This window comes from Trypanosoma cruzi, genomic scaffold, assembly GCF_000209065.1.
Source record: "Trypanosoma cruzi strain CL Brener 1047053516707 genomic scaffold, whole genome shotgun sequence".
Classification (NCBI taxonomy): domain Eukaryota; phylum Euglenozoa; class Kinetoplastea; order Trypanosomatida; family Trypanosomatidae; genus Trypanosoma; species Trypanosoma cruzi.
The window spans coordinates 222915-237423 of NW_001849554.1; the positions used below are offsets into that span (position 1 = coordinate 222915).

Below are 14509 nucleotides of genomic sequence, written 5' to 3' on the forward strand. Positions count from 1 at the left end.
ATCATCAGCATTCAGCCGCAAGGAGTATAACCCCGTATCTCCCCGAGACCCTCCATGTGGGATCCGTGCGGTCCAATTCATTCTGCCGCGCTGTCTTCACACCAATGCTTAGTTCGCTCTTTATCGTGCGTATGGCGCACACCGGCACGGCGTGTACTGGCCAGTAAGATGACAGAATTCGCTGGAAGCTGATGACCTCATCCGTCTCTTCTTCTCCCTCTTGAAGATGGCGGCCACTTTCTACGCGTGGTGTGTCGGCAAGCAGCAGCTTCGACACCGCGGAAGCCTCCCGTTCATCCGGGGAAAGTGTTGAAAGAAATCCGCGGCGGTCCCAGTGGCGGTCGCCGACGAGACGACGAAAATTAAGATCGCCCTTGAAAATAACGAGCGCCGAGTGGGCGGTGTAGCGTGAGCAGTCAGAATATGAAACTGATGATGACTGCCGCTCCTCTTGCCTTTTCCGCAACTCCGCCTCCGACAACACCCGCCGAGTGTAGAAAAATCTATTGCATACGTGTGGTGGTAATTCCCGGTACTCGGACGGCTGCGTCCACACGGCGTCGGCGTCTATGCGCAGCCTGCCGTTGCTAAGAGCCTCATGTAACAAACGCACAAACGGCATCAGCCTTGTCGCCAGCGCAGGCTCCTGCCGCGCGCAGTCCTCCATCTCCTGAATGAGGAGCGCAATGTCCGGCGGGGTCACATCCGAAACGTAGTACGGCATGCTCTTCACATGCAGAGACACACGCAGCGAGGGGTGGTGTTGCAGCACCCACAGGCTGAAGATGATGTCCGCCACACATTCTACCCCAAAATTGTCCATCACAATGTCAATTGTCTGAGGAATCGTCACGGTTTCCTTTAACTCCGTTTGTACAATAAGACATACCAGCCGCGCCAACTTCTCCAACTGATTGCCGACAATGCGATCATCCTGCCCCATCGCCGCCCTTGCCTCTGCCACACGCAAGGCATTCACATCGATCTGTGCTGGCCACTCAGTTCCTTCCATCGCCCCCTCGTCACCCCTCCCAGTTTTGTCTCCAGGCCCCGCTTCGCCCTTGGAATGGCTCTCTCGTAGCTGATCCAGCGTGAACATGGAAAGATCGATGCCATTGCCCCACAGCATCCACCGCAGCAGCACAGGAACAAAGCTGCCATCCGCCTCCCAGGGCACACATGCGAGCATGGGGCATATTTTAAGTTTCAAAAAGTTGTGAAGCACATCACGCTTCTCACGCATAAAAAAATCGCGATAGGGTTGAAAATATCCATGCAGCGGCGCAATACAATCACCAGCGGCGATGTCACGGTAGCTGATTCTGCCTTCCTGTACCACAACACCGTCTGACGCAAACGTAGATCCATCCTTGGCAAGGAAAGATGGGTCAAATGACTGGAACGGTGTGGCGCCCCCTGCCGCCATAACCGCGTGCGTCGCAAGGGGACAGTCATGTGTACCAATGGGACTACATATTGCGTACGGCGTGACGAGATTTGGGACCCATTCGTCTGCTGCAGTCTCCCCGTTCTTGCATCCACCACCCTCCGCGAGCATCATGTACTGTGCAAAGAGGTGATAAAAGTAAATCTCACCCTGCAGCCACGGTATCTGGCCCCATCGAGGGGCAATAACAGCATCATTCACCTCTTGTTGCTGCCGCTGCCGCTGCTCGTTTAACATGTGCACATCCGTGTCAAACTCCGGTAAAAAGGCGTAGCCCTGTAACCAAGGCGGTACAAACTGCTGTCCGGGAAGTGGTGCCACCGCCGCATTATTCCGCGTTGCCTCAACAAGAGCACGAAGCAAGCGCCTTCCCTCCGCTGTGGTGTGCTCCTCGTTTTCCTTCAGCGTCCGCTCAATTATCTCTGGAATGCGCTGCCGCAAAGTCACTGTGCGGAACTCCCGCGGACCCGCGTCACGGAGGCGAACGAGGGTCGGCAGACGTTCGGCAGGACTCATTGTGCGCTTAAAACTCTGCAACAACTCGCTGGCATTCAACCACAAGTCGATCCTGCAGCAACCCCCAACTGCACTCTGCTCGTCCGACAAAAGGCGATGAATCGGAAAGCCACGGCGTGCAAACAAATAATCTCTCGGCCTCAACAGATTGAGCACCGGGCAAAAATCATTTGCGCCATCACCAATAAAAATAACAGTTGGATCAACGAGACGACTGGCGTGCAACAGACGGGCGATGATGCGGCTCTTGCACATGTTGGGGCGCTTACTTAAATTGCAGCAGGGGCAATTATGGCCCGCCGACTCGTACCAACCGATACGACAGCGACGCAACTCTCCGCCGTCAATTACATCGTGAAACGAATTACTGTGAATCTGCGAGATTGCGTGCCGAGCGAAGGGAATATGATGCTCAATGACCTTCTCAATAAACAGCAGGTTGGCATCACTAGCAATGGCAATCTCAACATGCACAGCATTGGCAACCGCCTCAACTGATGCACTCTTCTGCTGCTTCTGCTGAAGAAAAAGAAGGAAACGAAATACATCAGGCATTCCATCGTCCATGATGACACTCTTTTCCACGGCGTCTCCGAGTTGCTCCCTTGAAAAGGGCGCCAAAACTGTATCCACAAGTTTCGTAGATTGAATTGGCTTATCCGCCCCCATCAATGAGCGCTGGAACTCGCCACGACCCAAATACTCCGGCACCACCTCGTCTGTGTTACAATCGACAACCGTGTGGTCCAAGTCAAACACAACAAGAAACGACTGACGTCCACTGCAACCCGCAGAAACGGACATCCTCACAAAACAAAGCCTCGGGATTTCACAACTGAATAAAAAAAAAGAGAAAAAAAAAAAGAGATTTAACGTAAAGTTTAGCAGAAGATTTTTAAAATAATAATAATAATTGGAATGAAACTAATTTTCCCTCTCAAATAAGTGGTGGTTCCCGCGATAGTAAATGCAGGTGCCTTTGAGGCGGCAACTGTCCAAAGAGAACCCAGTGACACGCCCCGTTAAAAAATCAAAAATACGCCGCATGTTTGCTGCAGAGTGGCTGAAGAGCAGTTTGAACTCTCACAGGAGCCAATTTTGACTTTCGTCCAGCCACGCGCCATCCGTCCACAACTTCTCCGCCTGGAAACACTTTGCAGCGCAATTCATTCCCTTGGAATAAATTCTCACTGACCTACTCGTTTACTGTATGCTTGGTTGATTGGTTTATTTGCGGTTGGCGCGACCCTCATTTTCGCCTACGAATAGTGAGGAACTCATTGGCCTTGAAAAAGAAGCAAAAAAATCAAAAAAAAAAGGGAAGGTTAAAAAAAAATGCAAAGCGGCAGAGTCCTCTCAAGCCCCAAAAAATAAAAATAAAAAAATATACAGAAGAGAAAAAAAAATGGCATTATGCCCCTGTGTGTGTGCGCGCACATTTATTCTCGGTAAGGGCAACAAAAATTTTCCGACAGGCATGGAGAGAGAAGGCTTCGGATTGGGGTGAACTTCAGGCCTTGACGCTCCCATTCGTCTCACGCCACAGTTTAGCCCGTATTTGTGACCACGCTGCAGCGAAGCGGTGGCAGTAACAGCGGGCCGCGTGCCAACCGGCATGTGTGACACAAGAAAATGCCCCCAGCGGGTTCTCGCTGCGCAGGACAAATGCATCCCTGGTGAAACTGCTGCAGACATGCGGCGCACTCCAACACCCCATCGACCTCACGCACATTAGGAATGCACGGAACAGTTTCCAGCAGTTCTTTTACTTCCCGGGACATATTTGCGGTTGCATCGGAGTGATGCGTACTCTTTTCCTCCTCCTCTTCCCTTCTAGATTCGTCTCTCAGCAGTCGTAAAAGTGCATCCTCGTTTTTTGGCCCACCAATCAACGCCGCACGGCATGCGGGAAGGGGATATCCTCCTTCAATATCAACCACCAACTCCCGAAGTGTGGTTAAACAGGTGGAATGAGTGCAAAGAGATGCGTGAACGCCCCTTTTAGTGGTGTTTGCAAGGGTTATTCTCGTCGAGGGATGGGACTGAGATGAGGCCTCACGACCCGACTGGTCGCGTACTTTCTGTTCCAGTCGAACTGAAAGGCAGCGCAAGAGTTCATCACAAAAGGAACCGTTCGCTGAGGATGCTGAAAGCCCCACGCTCTTCATCTCTTCCCAGGAACGAATGGGCTGACCGTCATCTCGGTTTTCCGCCTCATGCGTTAATGCAGACAGCCGTAGAATGGGCTTTTCCCGCACGAGAGTATCACAGACGCTACAGCACGGTTCGCCCTGCGAGACCCTCACGACGGTGACGCAGTAGCGGGTCACCTTCAGGTGTGCAGGCGCATCATCCAATTCAGCCCCAACCACATGTAGCCATAGGCCAGCCACCAGCAGACGTCTCCACAGCTGCTGCGATGTGACCATTTGGAGGGGCACCGGCATGAGAGAAGTTGGACGTGCCCGCAGTGGATGCAAAAAATGTCTTGGGGAACGCAGCGATCCGCCAAATCCCACCCTTGCGCCCTGGCTGGCAATTACGTAGGCGGCCCCAAGCTGACTTGCGGGGAGCGAATGATTGTGCGCATCATGAAACATGTCGGCGTTGAATTCCTCCATGGACGCCAAAGAAGAATACAACAAGGGATTTCGTAGGCAACGCTGTAGTCTGTCGAAAAACAAAGCGGAACAAGTTGCCTCAACTCTATCGGCGACTGCATTCAAACTCACGGAGGAAAAAAAACACTGAGGTATTGTTGCGGGAGGAGCGGCTCCGAAGGTCCAAGACGACGAGGACGGCAAAGACAATGCGGGAGGGAATAAGAGGGAATAGTCGCCCATATCGTCCTCCCCCTCCTCTTCGGTGGGCAAGCCAAAACCACCATTGTAATTATTATGACTGCTGTTACTGAGACCATCGCCCTCCGGGATACCACGTTTGCCCTTCCGTGGGCCACACAAAGCCCTCTTCATCCTTTTGGCAGAAGACTCCTCCTTCTTCTCAATCAGTTTCACGCCGCCTAGTTTCTTCTCGTATGCGGCAACAACGGCGTAGAATTTCTTGGATTTCGCTATGTTCAGCTGGAAGTAGTCAAACGCCAACCGACTGGCAAGTTCGGGTTCCAACTTCGCCCCAGGGGTGTTTTCCTCCTCCCGTGGATGCTTCCTTTTCCCGCCATGAGTCAATGATGCACCCATCATAGAAATGCTGCTACTCTTTGCCGGTGGCGATGCGTCTTCTGCGCCCAGTGCAAGCTGAAGGTGAGAGCTGCGGGCAATGAATTGTTCCACCTCCTTCAGGCGCACCGTAACAAGAACAGGAGTCCCAAAGCGTAACTCGGGCGATCGTGGACGCAGCGCACGGCTCCAGGTAGTCAAAACCGCCCAAAGCGATGGCTGGCGGGAGGAAACGGCCGCTAACACGCAGTATGCCGCGTCTTCCGTTTGATCCAACGCAATCTTCTCTTGCTTTGCCCGACAAAGACGATACATCAAAATTGCCCGCTGCCGCAGCTCCTCCGCCACAGCGCTAAGCAGACGCTGCTGTTCTGTCTGCGCCATCCGATTTTCTCCACTGTACAGAAGATGCTGGACGATGGCCGCACATCGCCCTCGCACGACATCATCCTCCATTTATCCACCCTTTGCCCCTCTTCACCTCTTGATGCGGTGTCGCGGATGTGGCTGCCTTAAGATCAAAGACACGTCACAAGAAGAGTAAACAAAAATGACACGTTATGAAACAAAAAAAAAAAAAAACAGGTTGTGACGGTTGCACGGAAGTTGAGAAAGCGGCAGGAGATCCATCGCACTCATATCTATTGGGTTCACCTTTCACTTCGCCCGCCCCTCCCCTCCCTCCCTTTGCCTACCCGTACGGCGTCTAACCGTGCACGCGTCAGAGTGAGCAAGGCGGAGAAAAAGAAGAAAACAGCAGATGGTGGAAAAATCGGGGAAAAAAAAAAAAAGAAAGAAATGGAAAAGCGTAATGATGTAAAAAGCTGTGAAAACCTTCAGTGTGTGCAGTGAAGTGTACACGCACATCCGCCCAACAGTACGACAAAAAAAAAACAATTCAAAAAAAAAAAAGCCCAATGGACATATTCTGAGCAAAGGAGATACCACACCCTCCGCCGTTAATGCGTCATTGGTGGCCTCTTCCTGTTATTCCTCTTGTATCTCTGATGCTGCCACTGTACTGAGGACCAGAGGGATGGAGGATGCAAGCAAACCAAAAGGAAGAAGCCAACACTATGAAATGGGCTGGGGTGGAGAAAAATACAAAGAGACATCAACATCATCACCATCATCATCATCATGAAGGCAGGTCGAAGAAAGATCCCCTTTCTGTTTGCTTGCCGCTCTTCCCAAATATAAAAGGAAGCAAAAAACACAAAATAACACTCGAAACGCAAATAAATGAGGCGCAGAAGACAGTAGAAAACCAATTCTCGTGTTATTCCCTCCTCCTCTTCCTACTTTTATTCTGTTTTTATTATTTGTGTGCGTGTGTGTATTTTTAAGCCGTTTTCCACCCGCATTTCACTCATATCTCTCACTCACTCTATGTGTTTGTCTTTGTTTCCTTTTTTTTTTTTCCAGCTTTTGTCTTCGCTTCTCACGTGTTTACATCCTCTTTGAACTACATTACCAACACATCCACCACAGTCGTGCTCCGGTAGAGAAAAAATACGGACCGTCAATTGCCTTCACATTCTCTGCATATTTTTTTTTCCTTCTGTTTTGTTTTGTTTTTCCTTCGCATGCATGATTTCTTTGTGTTTAATTCTCAGCTTTCGTCGCTTCTTAATTGCTGTTGTCGCTCTTCTTCCTCTACAAGTCTTTGGAAAAGACTTCGTTAATATTCCCCCCTCAGAGCCTTCAATACATGAGTTTGGCGCCTTCACTGGTCGCCTGAGGAGCGGCAGCACCAGCAGCAGCCTGGCTGCTCCCGTCACCCCAAGTGGACGCGTCCCTATTTTTTCCACGATCTGCTGGCGGCGAGGACGCCCCCACGACGGCGGCGGCATTCGGCCCCCTAACGCCCCGACCGAGGGCCTTGCCGCTGGGTGTGCTCCGTGCACTCTTGAGCATCTCCGATTGCTGGAAGTCGTAGCGCAGCTTCTCAAGGACCTCGAGATGGTGGTTCACCCAGCCATCGTTGGCAATACGAGACCGTAAAGCGCGAGGTGTCGTTTTTTCCTCTTGTTCCTGGCGGCAGCGGAAACGAGGTCGCCCGACCTTGCTACTCTGAGGAATGTCGGGCTCTTTCTCGTCCACATGTTCACTGAAGCGAATAAAAAACCGAGGGGATGGCGCGCCGTCATCTGAACTGGGACGGTGCGCCCCATTGAGCAAACGATTATTCGGGGTTCCCGTTTTTGCACTGGCACCGTCACCACGCTGCCGTCTGTTCGGCGTTTCCCGGGAAACTTCCAGTGAATTTGGTTCAGTGCGGCCATTATGCATGTTTACCGCCCGTGTACTGCCATCACGCTGTAATAGCGGGCTGTGTGCACCAAAAACCGGTGCTCTAGGTTCTTTCTTTGCCGGTGTCGGTGATTTTGCCGGTTGCTTTGCAGAAAGGGATTTATCGGGTGACATGGAAAGGTTCATGGCCCCCTCGGGAGGCGCCATGTACAACAAGGGGTTGTAAAATGGCGATTTTTCCTTCGGTGTGGTGCCTAACAAGTGACCGGTCATCGGACTGAGACTCAAAGCCGAATCCGGGCTCATTTTTAATTCCTTCGCAATAATTGAACTAACAGAGTTTTGCAAATGCCTCGGTGTGGCGCCCTGTGTTGTACTATTCGTCGAATGCGGCGTTGACATTTTATTCCAGGCGTTGGTGGTTGTCGGGCTGCCTCGTGACGGCATTGGGGTAGAACTGGACGTCGCTCGCGGGGGCGTTTTGTAGCAAGAAGCAAGAAGCAAGGAGGAGTTTTCTTCTTTCACGCGTCCAAGCGGGGAGATTTCTGGTGACAGCAATATAGATGCCTGCCGTTGCCCCCGCGACGGTGTCATTTTTCGCGATTGCACCTGCGTAGGAGCAGTCGAGAAAGATCCACGTTTAACTGACATTGGTCTTTTAGATGATCTTTCTCTAACAGCAGGAACCTTTTCCCCGCCTGCCGTTGTCGCAGGAGCTGAAGAAACCTCTGTTCGAGGAGTCAAAGCACGGCCAACGGTTCCGGCCAAGATACTCTTCCGTCGACACGCGGAGGACCTTGCGGTTGCAACCGCCGGTATTCGCACCCTCCCTGGCCAAGATGCTACTCACCCTCTTCCAGTTCAAGTGCAACAGAGACGGCGAACTCGGCAACACAACACCACGCCGTGACGATTTCTCCGATGTTACCTGAGAAGTCCACTGCTGCGTCCTCGGACCCGGTGATTGTTTGCCCTTGTCCGCCAAAACCGTCACAGAACGTGACGACAAGGTGGCAGTGGCGCCGGAAGCAGAAGCAGATCCCGCCGCTTCGCTCTTTGAAAAACGCAGAAGACCATACAGGGGCCGTGTTCGATCAGAAGGTGCAGTCTCACTCTTTGCTGTTGTTGCCGGGCATCGAACGGGCTTTGGGCGCGGCTGCTTCGCTCCCGAGGACCAAGTGGACGCCGTCGCTGACAGTGGGGGTGAAGTTGTTCCCGGTATCGCTGGCGACCGAGCACCTGGCACATGCAACAGTGATCGCTTGAGGAGGTCAAGACCATCCTTTTTCGCTGGTAGTTCATCCAGACGTTCGGCTGTCAGTTCGTACAGTACAAGGAAACGTTCCAAATTCTTCTCCCGCTCGCTGAGTAGGCGCTCCCGCTCATTCAATTTTTCCGTGAATGCCTCGTTGTTCATGAGAAGCCGAGATGAAAAGCAACGATCTTTCGATTCTGTGGCTTTTGAGGAGCTGCTGTTCTGAAAAGTGGCGGCTGCAGCGGCGGCCTCAAGCTCTGCGTCACGTTCGTCGACAATGGCACGCAGAAACCAAAGGTGAGTGCGCAGCTGTACGGCCTGCAGCTGCGCAAAACGGTGTGCTGGGGCCTCAGCCGCCAACATCCTGCCACCTGCTTCCTCCATGGTTGCCATACGCTCGGCAACAAAAATAAGCTCGGAGCAGCTGTTCATCCCCTTCGCCCCGCGCCGTCGCTTCATTTCCTCCACAGCCATCAAAATAATGCGGCCAACGGCGGCGGTGTCACGTCGCTGCGCCGCTGCCAATTCAGACGGATCTTTTGACTCCTCTACGAAGAGCGAACGCGGCAGGGTAGCAAACATAAAAAAGGCCTGGTGAGCGGGCGTTGCCTCAGTGATAAGCCAGCGGCGCTGATTTCCCTTCACCCATCCATTGAGACGCTGGCCGATCGAATTGGAGTCCCTTTCCCCCTCCTGCCACATTGTGTCACCGGTGAAGGCATCGTCGTCGTCATTGGGCAGCGCAAAGCAAAGAATGTCGTCTGCGGAAAGTTCACCTCGGTAGTGAAACCCAGACGCATGCAAGACGGCTAGCGCTGAAACCAGCGATCCCAACAGACGCCATAATATATCGTCCCTCCATCGTGAGAACGGGTCCGCTTCATATGCAGTCATTTTTGTAGAAGCGCCTCCACCATCGGTGGTTACTGAACGGGGTAAATTATCATCCATGTACGCCGAAAGCGTGAGCCCAATTTTGCAGCGGTTGTGCACACTTAGTGCGTTGTGGACGGGCGAGACACACCCACAGACACCAGCTATGTTGGCAATGGCAGTGACGCGTTCCATCAAAGTCCTTCGAAGTGCCCCCGGAAAAACGGTTCCGCCACTGCTACTAGTACTACTACCATGACTACCAAGGCGATTATTACCACCACTATCACCACCAATACGCAAGAGACGTTGCATCGGGCACCAGTGGAAAAAACAATATGGCACAGTTCGTGACGATTGCAAAGAGGGTGAACCACCCCGTTTTCCGTCTGCAGCAGTTGCGGCCAGGAGCTCTTCGTCACCTGGCAACGATGATGATATGGAGGCCAAAGATGGCAAAGCAAAGGCAGCTGCCAGGAACGCCGTGGGCTCCAGTGGGTAAACTACATGAGAGAGAGAGTCCACATCCGATGCGTGGGAAGCCGTTCCAGTGGGGATACCGCTATCTTTACAACGCGACTTCCTCAAAAGAAGCCAATCCACAGCGTGCTGCAGACGAGAGCACAGGCGACAGTACGATTCGCATTCTGCAAGAAATCTTTCGTGAAAATCGACTGAACCATTGATAGAAACTACACGCATAACACTCAACACCTTCTCATCGCCACCACCTTGAATACAGGACTGGGATGCGTGGATCGATCCGGAAAGTGCACGCATGAACGCCTCATGGGTGTCATGAGAACCGATCTCCCTCGAGCCATGCCGGCGAGCCCGCTCTACGGGTCGGCGTAGAATGGAAGAAGGGACATCCGCCAAAAACGTCGACTCACTTGGAAATGCGTGTAAAATAGAGACCTTGTCCATCGCAAGAAATAAACCACTAAATGAAACAAAAAAAAAAAACGACTTTATTATTATTATTGTTATTGTATATACGGAGATAATATGGTTGCGTAGTACGCGTGCGTGTTTGTTGTTCTTGATTTTTGCCTATTTTGTCTTGTCTTTTTCGACCCACGCAATCGAGTCCCACGACACCTTTTTCTCTATGCCTCGAAGCCTGCTGGCGTCCTCAACTCCGCCTTGCTAAGATGTGTCAGTCCTCCTCCCCACCGCCCCCTTCCCCCTCCCGCTGGTGGTGCTTGCGGCCGTCCTACACACACCCGCACAGGTGCAGGCACAGACACACACACACACACACACTCACAGAGTGCACGGCAGGGAGAAAGAGAAAACAGGAAACGAAAAAAAAAAAAAAAAGGTGGATTCGCCTAAATATAATATCTGAAATAAAATAGAGTAAAGTAAGCCCTAAGAAAAAAACTTCTAACGGTAAATGCGTGTGTATACACCAATCCTCTGCCAAAGGGATAATTGCCCCTCGTCCTTGCCAAACAATACAGCACTCACCGTTTCCTTTTTTGTGTGCGCGCAGCAGCTGCGCAGCAGTTCCAAATAAGACAAATGTTGGGAAAAAAGACAAAAAAAGGGGGAAAAGGGGGTACGATTGGAAGGATCACGCGACATCGCAGAACCCCGCGCCTGCAGCACAAGAGGAAAGCAACAGTAATTTTCAAAGCCTCTCTTGTTGTTGTTGTTGTTGCTTTTTAAAAAACAAATTTCAAAAGACGGTGGAAAAAAAAAAAGGCTCCTTTTATTTGACTTTCCTTTCACCGTCGACCATTTTGGGGGCAAATCAGAGCGTGCGCACAGCAAAGCACAAATACTCTTCCATCCACACAGCTCCATGCTCCTTCAGTAGCCTACAGCAGACCCATCTTGTTGGCTGTCTCGAGGGCGTCGTACGAGGCGGAGAGGCGGATGTACGCCTTCTTAAGGCCGTCCGGTCGGATGAGGGTGTTCACCTTCACGGCCTTCACCTGGTAGAGCTTGCGCATGGCCTTCTTGATCTCCGTCTTGTTGGCGTTCGAGTCCACAATGAAGGTCAGTGTATTGTTCTCCTCAATCTTCTTCATCGCCTTGTCGGTGGTCAGTGGGTAGCGGATCACACGAAACGCATCCCACTTGTTGGAAATCGCACTCATGTTGTTGCTCGGCTTGGGGATCGACGGCCTCCGGTACGTGTGCGGACGACGGAACTGCGGGCGGGTGTACGCCTTGCGCTTCGTGACCTTCACCACCTTCGTCATAGCGGCCGGCGCGCCCTTCTTGGCGGTCTTCTTGACACCCTTTTTGGGGGCCTCCCTGACGGCCTTCTTGGCGACAGCAGCCTTTTGTTGTGCAGCAGCCTTTTTGGGCGCAGCAGCCTTTTGTGGTGCAGCAGCCTTTTTGGGCGCAGCAGCCTTTTGTGGTGCAGCAGCCTTCGAAACGGCGGTTTTGGCAGGCATCGTCGTTGTCTTCGTTTGAAAGAGAAGCCTTTTTTTTATGTATGTGTGTGTGATGTGTACACAATTGCAGAAGCATCATGTATGGGTTGCAAAATAAAGAGGCAAAAAGGGGAGAAATGAAGAAAAAAAGTTCAATCAAACGAGGCCACCCCACACCCAACAGAAACCCATCGCATATTCTCCGCATGTAATCTCCATATATTCCTCTCAAGGCTTTCTTTTCCTTCATTTCTCTCCGGTATTTGTTGTTTGTTTGTTTGTTGTTTTTTTTTGCGGTCTTAAGCAAAACTTCTTTTTGTGTGTCTTGGTTTTCCTGTCGTTTTATCGCGGACCTAACCGTCCTTCTCCTTCCCGGTGATATCATGTCCCTCACCACATTTAACCAATGACAATCCTCACACAGCTCCATGCTCCCTCAGTGGCCTACAGCAGACCCATCTTGATGGATGTTTCTTGCGGCTTATCGCCGTTTTGTGCGTCTCTCACACGTCTCCGCTTAATTTCCCTCTCTCTTGGCTGGTTGGCTCTCCTTGGCTCGTCTGTGTCTGGAGGCGAAGGCCCCCCAGAATGGCAAGAACAACAGCGACAAGAGAAGCCAAGAAGACACGGAAGAGCATGCAGTGCGTTCCACCCATTCGCAGAGACGAGGCGGAGGAGGTGAGGAGAAAATGATCGATGAGTGCCGTTAGCGACAGAAACACACAAAAAAATAAATAAATAAATAACCGTGTGACCGCGCGGGAGATAAAATAAAGGCACCATTCATCGTCACAGTCACACAGGGAAAAAAAGCCCCACCCCAATAGATTACAATAAAACATTTCAGGAAAAGATTAGGGGAATCACGGAGGGAAAATGTTCTGTTGACTCCAATACCACCTTTTGCGTGTTTAAATACGCACAAGGGACCGCATGCATTTGTGAAACACACGTGCGCGACTCCCATGAGAGTCCCACCACCACCACCACCACCACCACCACCACCAGCGTGAGCATTTTGCCCTTATTTTAGTTTAATCGAATAATCCTTTTTCTTTGTTTTGTTTTGTTTTAGGAAAGGGAAGGAGTGAAATAATCCCACTCATCAACGCATACATGAGCAGAAAAGAAAATAAGAATAAATAATGCTTTTTTGTTTTCTATGGGCTTCTATGACGTCGACAAGAATCTGTTGTTTTTTTCTCTCTCTGTTTTTTGTTGTTGTTTTTGTTTTTCTTTTTTTTTTGGGGGGGGGGAGGAGTTATTGGTGTTATCCCAGTAACAAAACAACACAAAAATAAATAAATAAAAGCCAATTGCGAAAGTAAAAAAAAAAAGAGGGGAGAACAACCATCGCCCCTCTACGTTCCATCCCTCCTTCCGTGTTGGAATGCTGCCGCGCGGACCACGCAAAAAAATCGCACGGGCCCCTCTCCATCACTTGGGCGCCATCCCCGTGCATAATTGTGTGAATGTATGTACCCTCCGTATTCCATAGGTCTATGTGACTTTGCTTCTACCCCTTCCCGTCCAAAGCTGCCGATTTCAACCAATCATACGCGTGCCGCCTTTCCTCCTCGGGCATACCAAATGCATCGAATACGGAGCAGGCGATTTTCTCCCATGCCTTTAGGTACGTCCCCTCGTTGAGCACATCTTCCACTGAAACGGATTGGACGCACTCGTGCAGGAGCTCATTATCCTCAACACCCTCACGGACCTTCACGTACACGCCCTCCTTGTAACCCTTCAGCTGACGGATTTGGTTCAGTGTATATTTGGCCACGTAGTAGCCAACGAGGTTAAAGTCCAAGTCCTGCGCCGCCAACAGCAGGCCCTTCGTGATGAGGTCAAAGCGATATATGCTGGCCAACTGGATGATGTTGCGAAATGTCGCCACAGCACTGGCAACTTCTGTAAGCGGAAAAAACATGAGTTCCAACAACTCATCATCACCATCGCCATCGCCACCATTCGTCCTTTGGCCGGAAGCTGCCGTTGACTTTGCGTGTGCAGGTGGACGGCAAAAGAAGCCCATTTCTTTCAGCGACTTCAGGGCGACATCATCCGCCCCTTTTTCGTCCTGCGTGCGCTTCTGTATCTCACCAGAGAGCGAGAAGTGCAGAATGTCGGCAATCTCAATTCTCACGTTGTGCATGTCCGTCTGTGCCTTCACGTTCTTCCACCACTTCCACGGGTAGGAGTCAATCAGCTCGGCGCTTTCCATCGTGATGGCGAGAGCCCAGTCGTCAACGTGGCGGATCTGACGCCAGTCGGGATCCATAAAGATGTTGAGGCCGTCCTGCAAATGGGCGAGGGAGTTCAGGACCCTGGCGGGCACACGGAAGCCACTTTGCACGCGATTCATTTCAAGCACCGTCAAAACACTGAGAAAAAGACACAATGAGACGTGCCGTCAAACAAAAACAACAAAAACACGGAATAAAAGAGAAGAAAAATAAATAATAAAAATTTCAAGCAGCCAGACACCTGCAGAGGATGGTGCCAACAAAAGATGTCGCACGGAGTTGTGCCTCCATAGAAGCCGCGTCACCCGCCACAATTCGACCACAAAAGACAAAAGAAGATAACCCAG

General features: G+C 51.3%; 4 protein-coding genes and 1 pseudogene across 4 annotated transcripts, besides 13 other annotated features; all 5 read right to left on the bottom strand.

Moving 5' to 3' along the window:
- Positions 1-9940: part of a sequence feature (heterozygous, non-Esmeraldo-like haplotype) that runs on past the window's edge.
- Tc00.1047053508175.110 (hypothetical protein, conserved) lies at positions 5-2767 on the bottom strand (the record flags this gene model as incomplete). The annotated part of the gene is made up of 1 exon (XM_815878.1): positions 5-2767. One exon carries the CDS (start codon positions 2765-2767, stop codon positions 5-7), a length of 2763 nt encoding a protein of 920 aa, XP_820971.1.
- Positions 2855-2878: a sequence feature (AT_rich).
- Positions 3329-3352: a sequence feature (AT_rich).
- On the bottom strand, positions 3511-5598 carry Tc00.1047053508175.114 (hypothetical protein, conserved; the record flags this gene model as incomplete). The annotated part of the gene is made up of 1 exon (XM_815899.1): positions 3511-5598. The coding sequence occupies one exon, from the start codon at positions 5596-5598 to the stop codon at positions 3511-3513; it is 2088 nt and encodes a 695-aa protein (XP_820992.1).
- Positions 6255-6284: a microsatellite.
- On the bottom strand, positions 6845-10450 carry Tc00.1047053508175.133 (annotated as a pseudogene).
- Positions 9756-9822: a microsatellite.
- Positions 9941-10500: a sequence feature (haploid, Esmeraldo-like haplotype).
- Positions 10501-11183: a sequence feature (areas merged during assembly that could not be assigned to a particular haplotype. This can correspond to areas where the two haplotypes were merged or to regions with more than two copies in the genome that were merged during assembly.).
- Positions 10742-10794: a microsatellite.
- Positions 11184-14509: part of a sequence feature (heterozygous, non-Esmeraldo-like haplotype) that runs on past the window's edge.
- Positions 11350-11934, bottom strand: Tc00.1047053508175.146 (60S ribosomal protein L23a, putative; the record flags this gene model as incomplete). The annotated part of the gene is made up of 1 exon (XM_815900.1): positions 11350-11934. The coding sequence occupies one exon, from the start codon at positions 11932-11934 to the stop codon at positions 11350-11352; it is 585 nt and encodes a 194-aa protein (XP_820993.1).
- Positions 12638-12659: a sequence feature (AT_rich).
- Positions 12888-12920: a microsatellite.
- Positions 13126-13160: a microsatellite.
- Tc00.1047053508175.160 (deoxyuridine triphosphatase, putative) lies at positions 13430-14281 on the bottom strand (the record flags this gene model as incomplete). Its single annotated transcript, XM_815879.1, has 1 exon — positions 13430-14281. One exon carries the CDS (start codon positions 14279-14281, stop codon positions 13430-13432), a length of 852 nt encoding a protein of 283 aa, XP_820972.1.
- Positions 14368-14388: a sequence feature (AT_rich).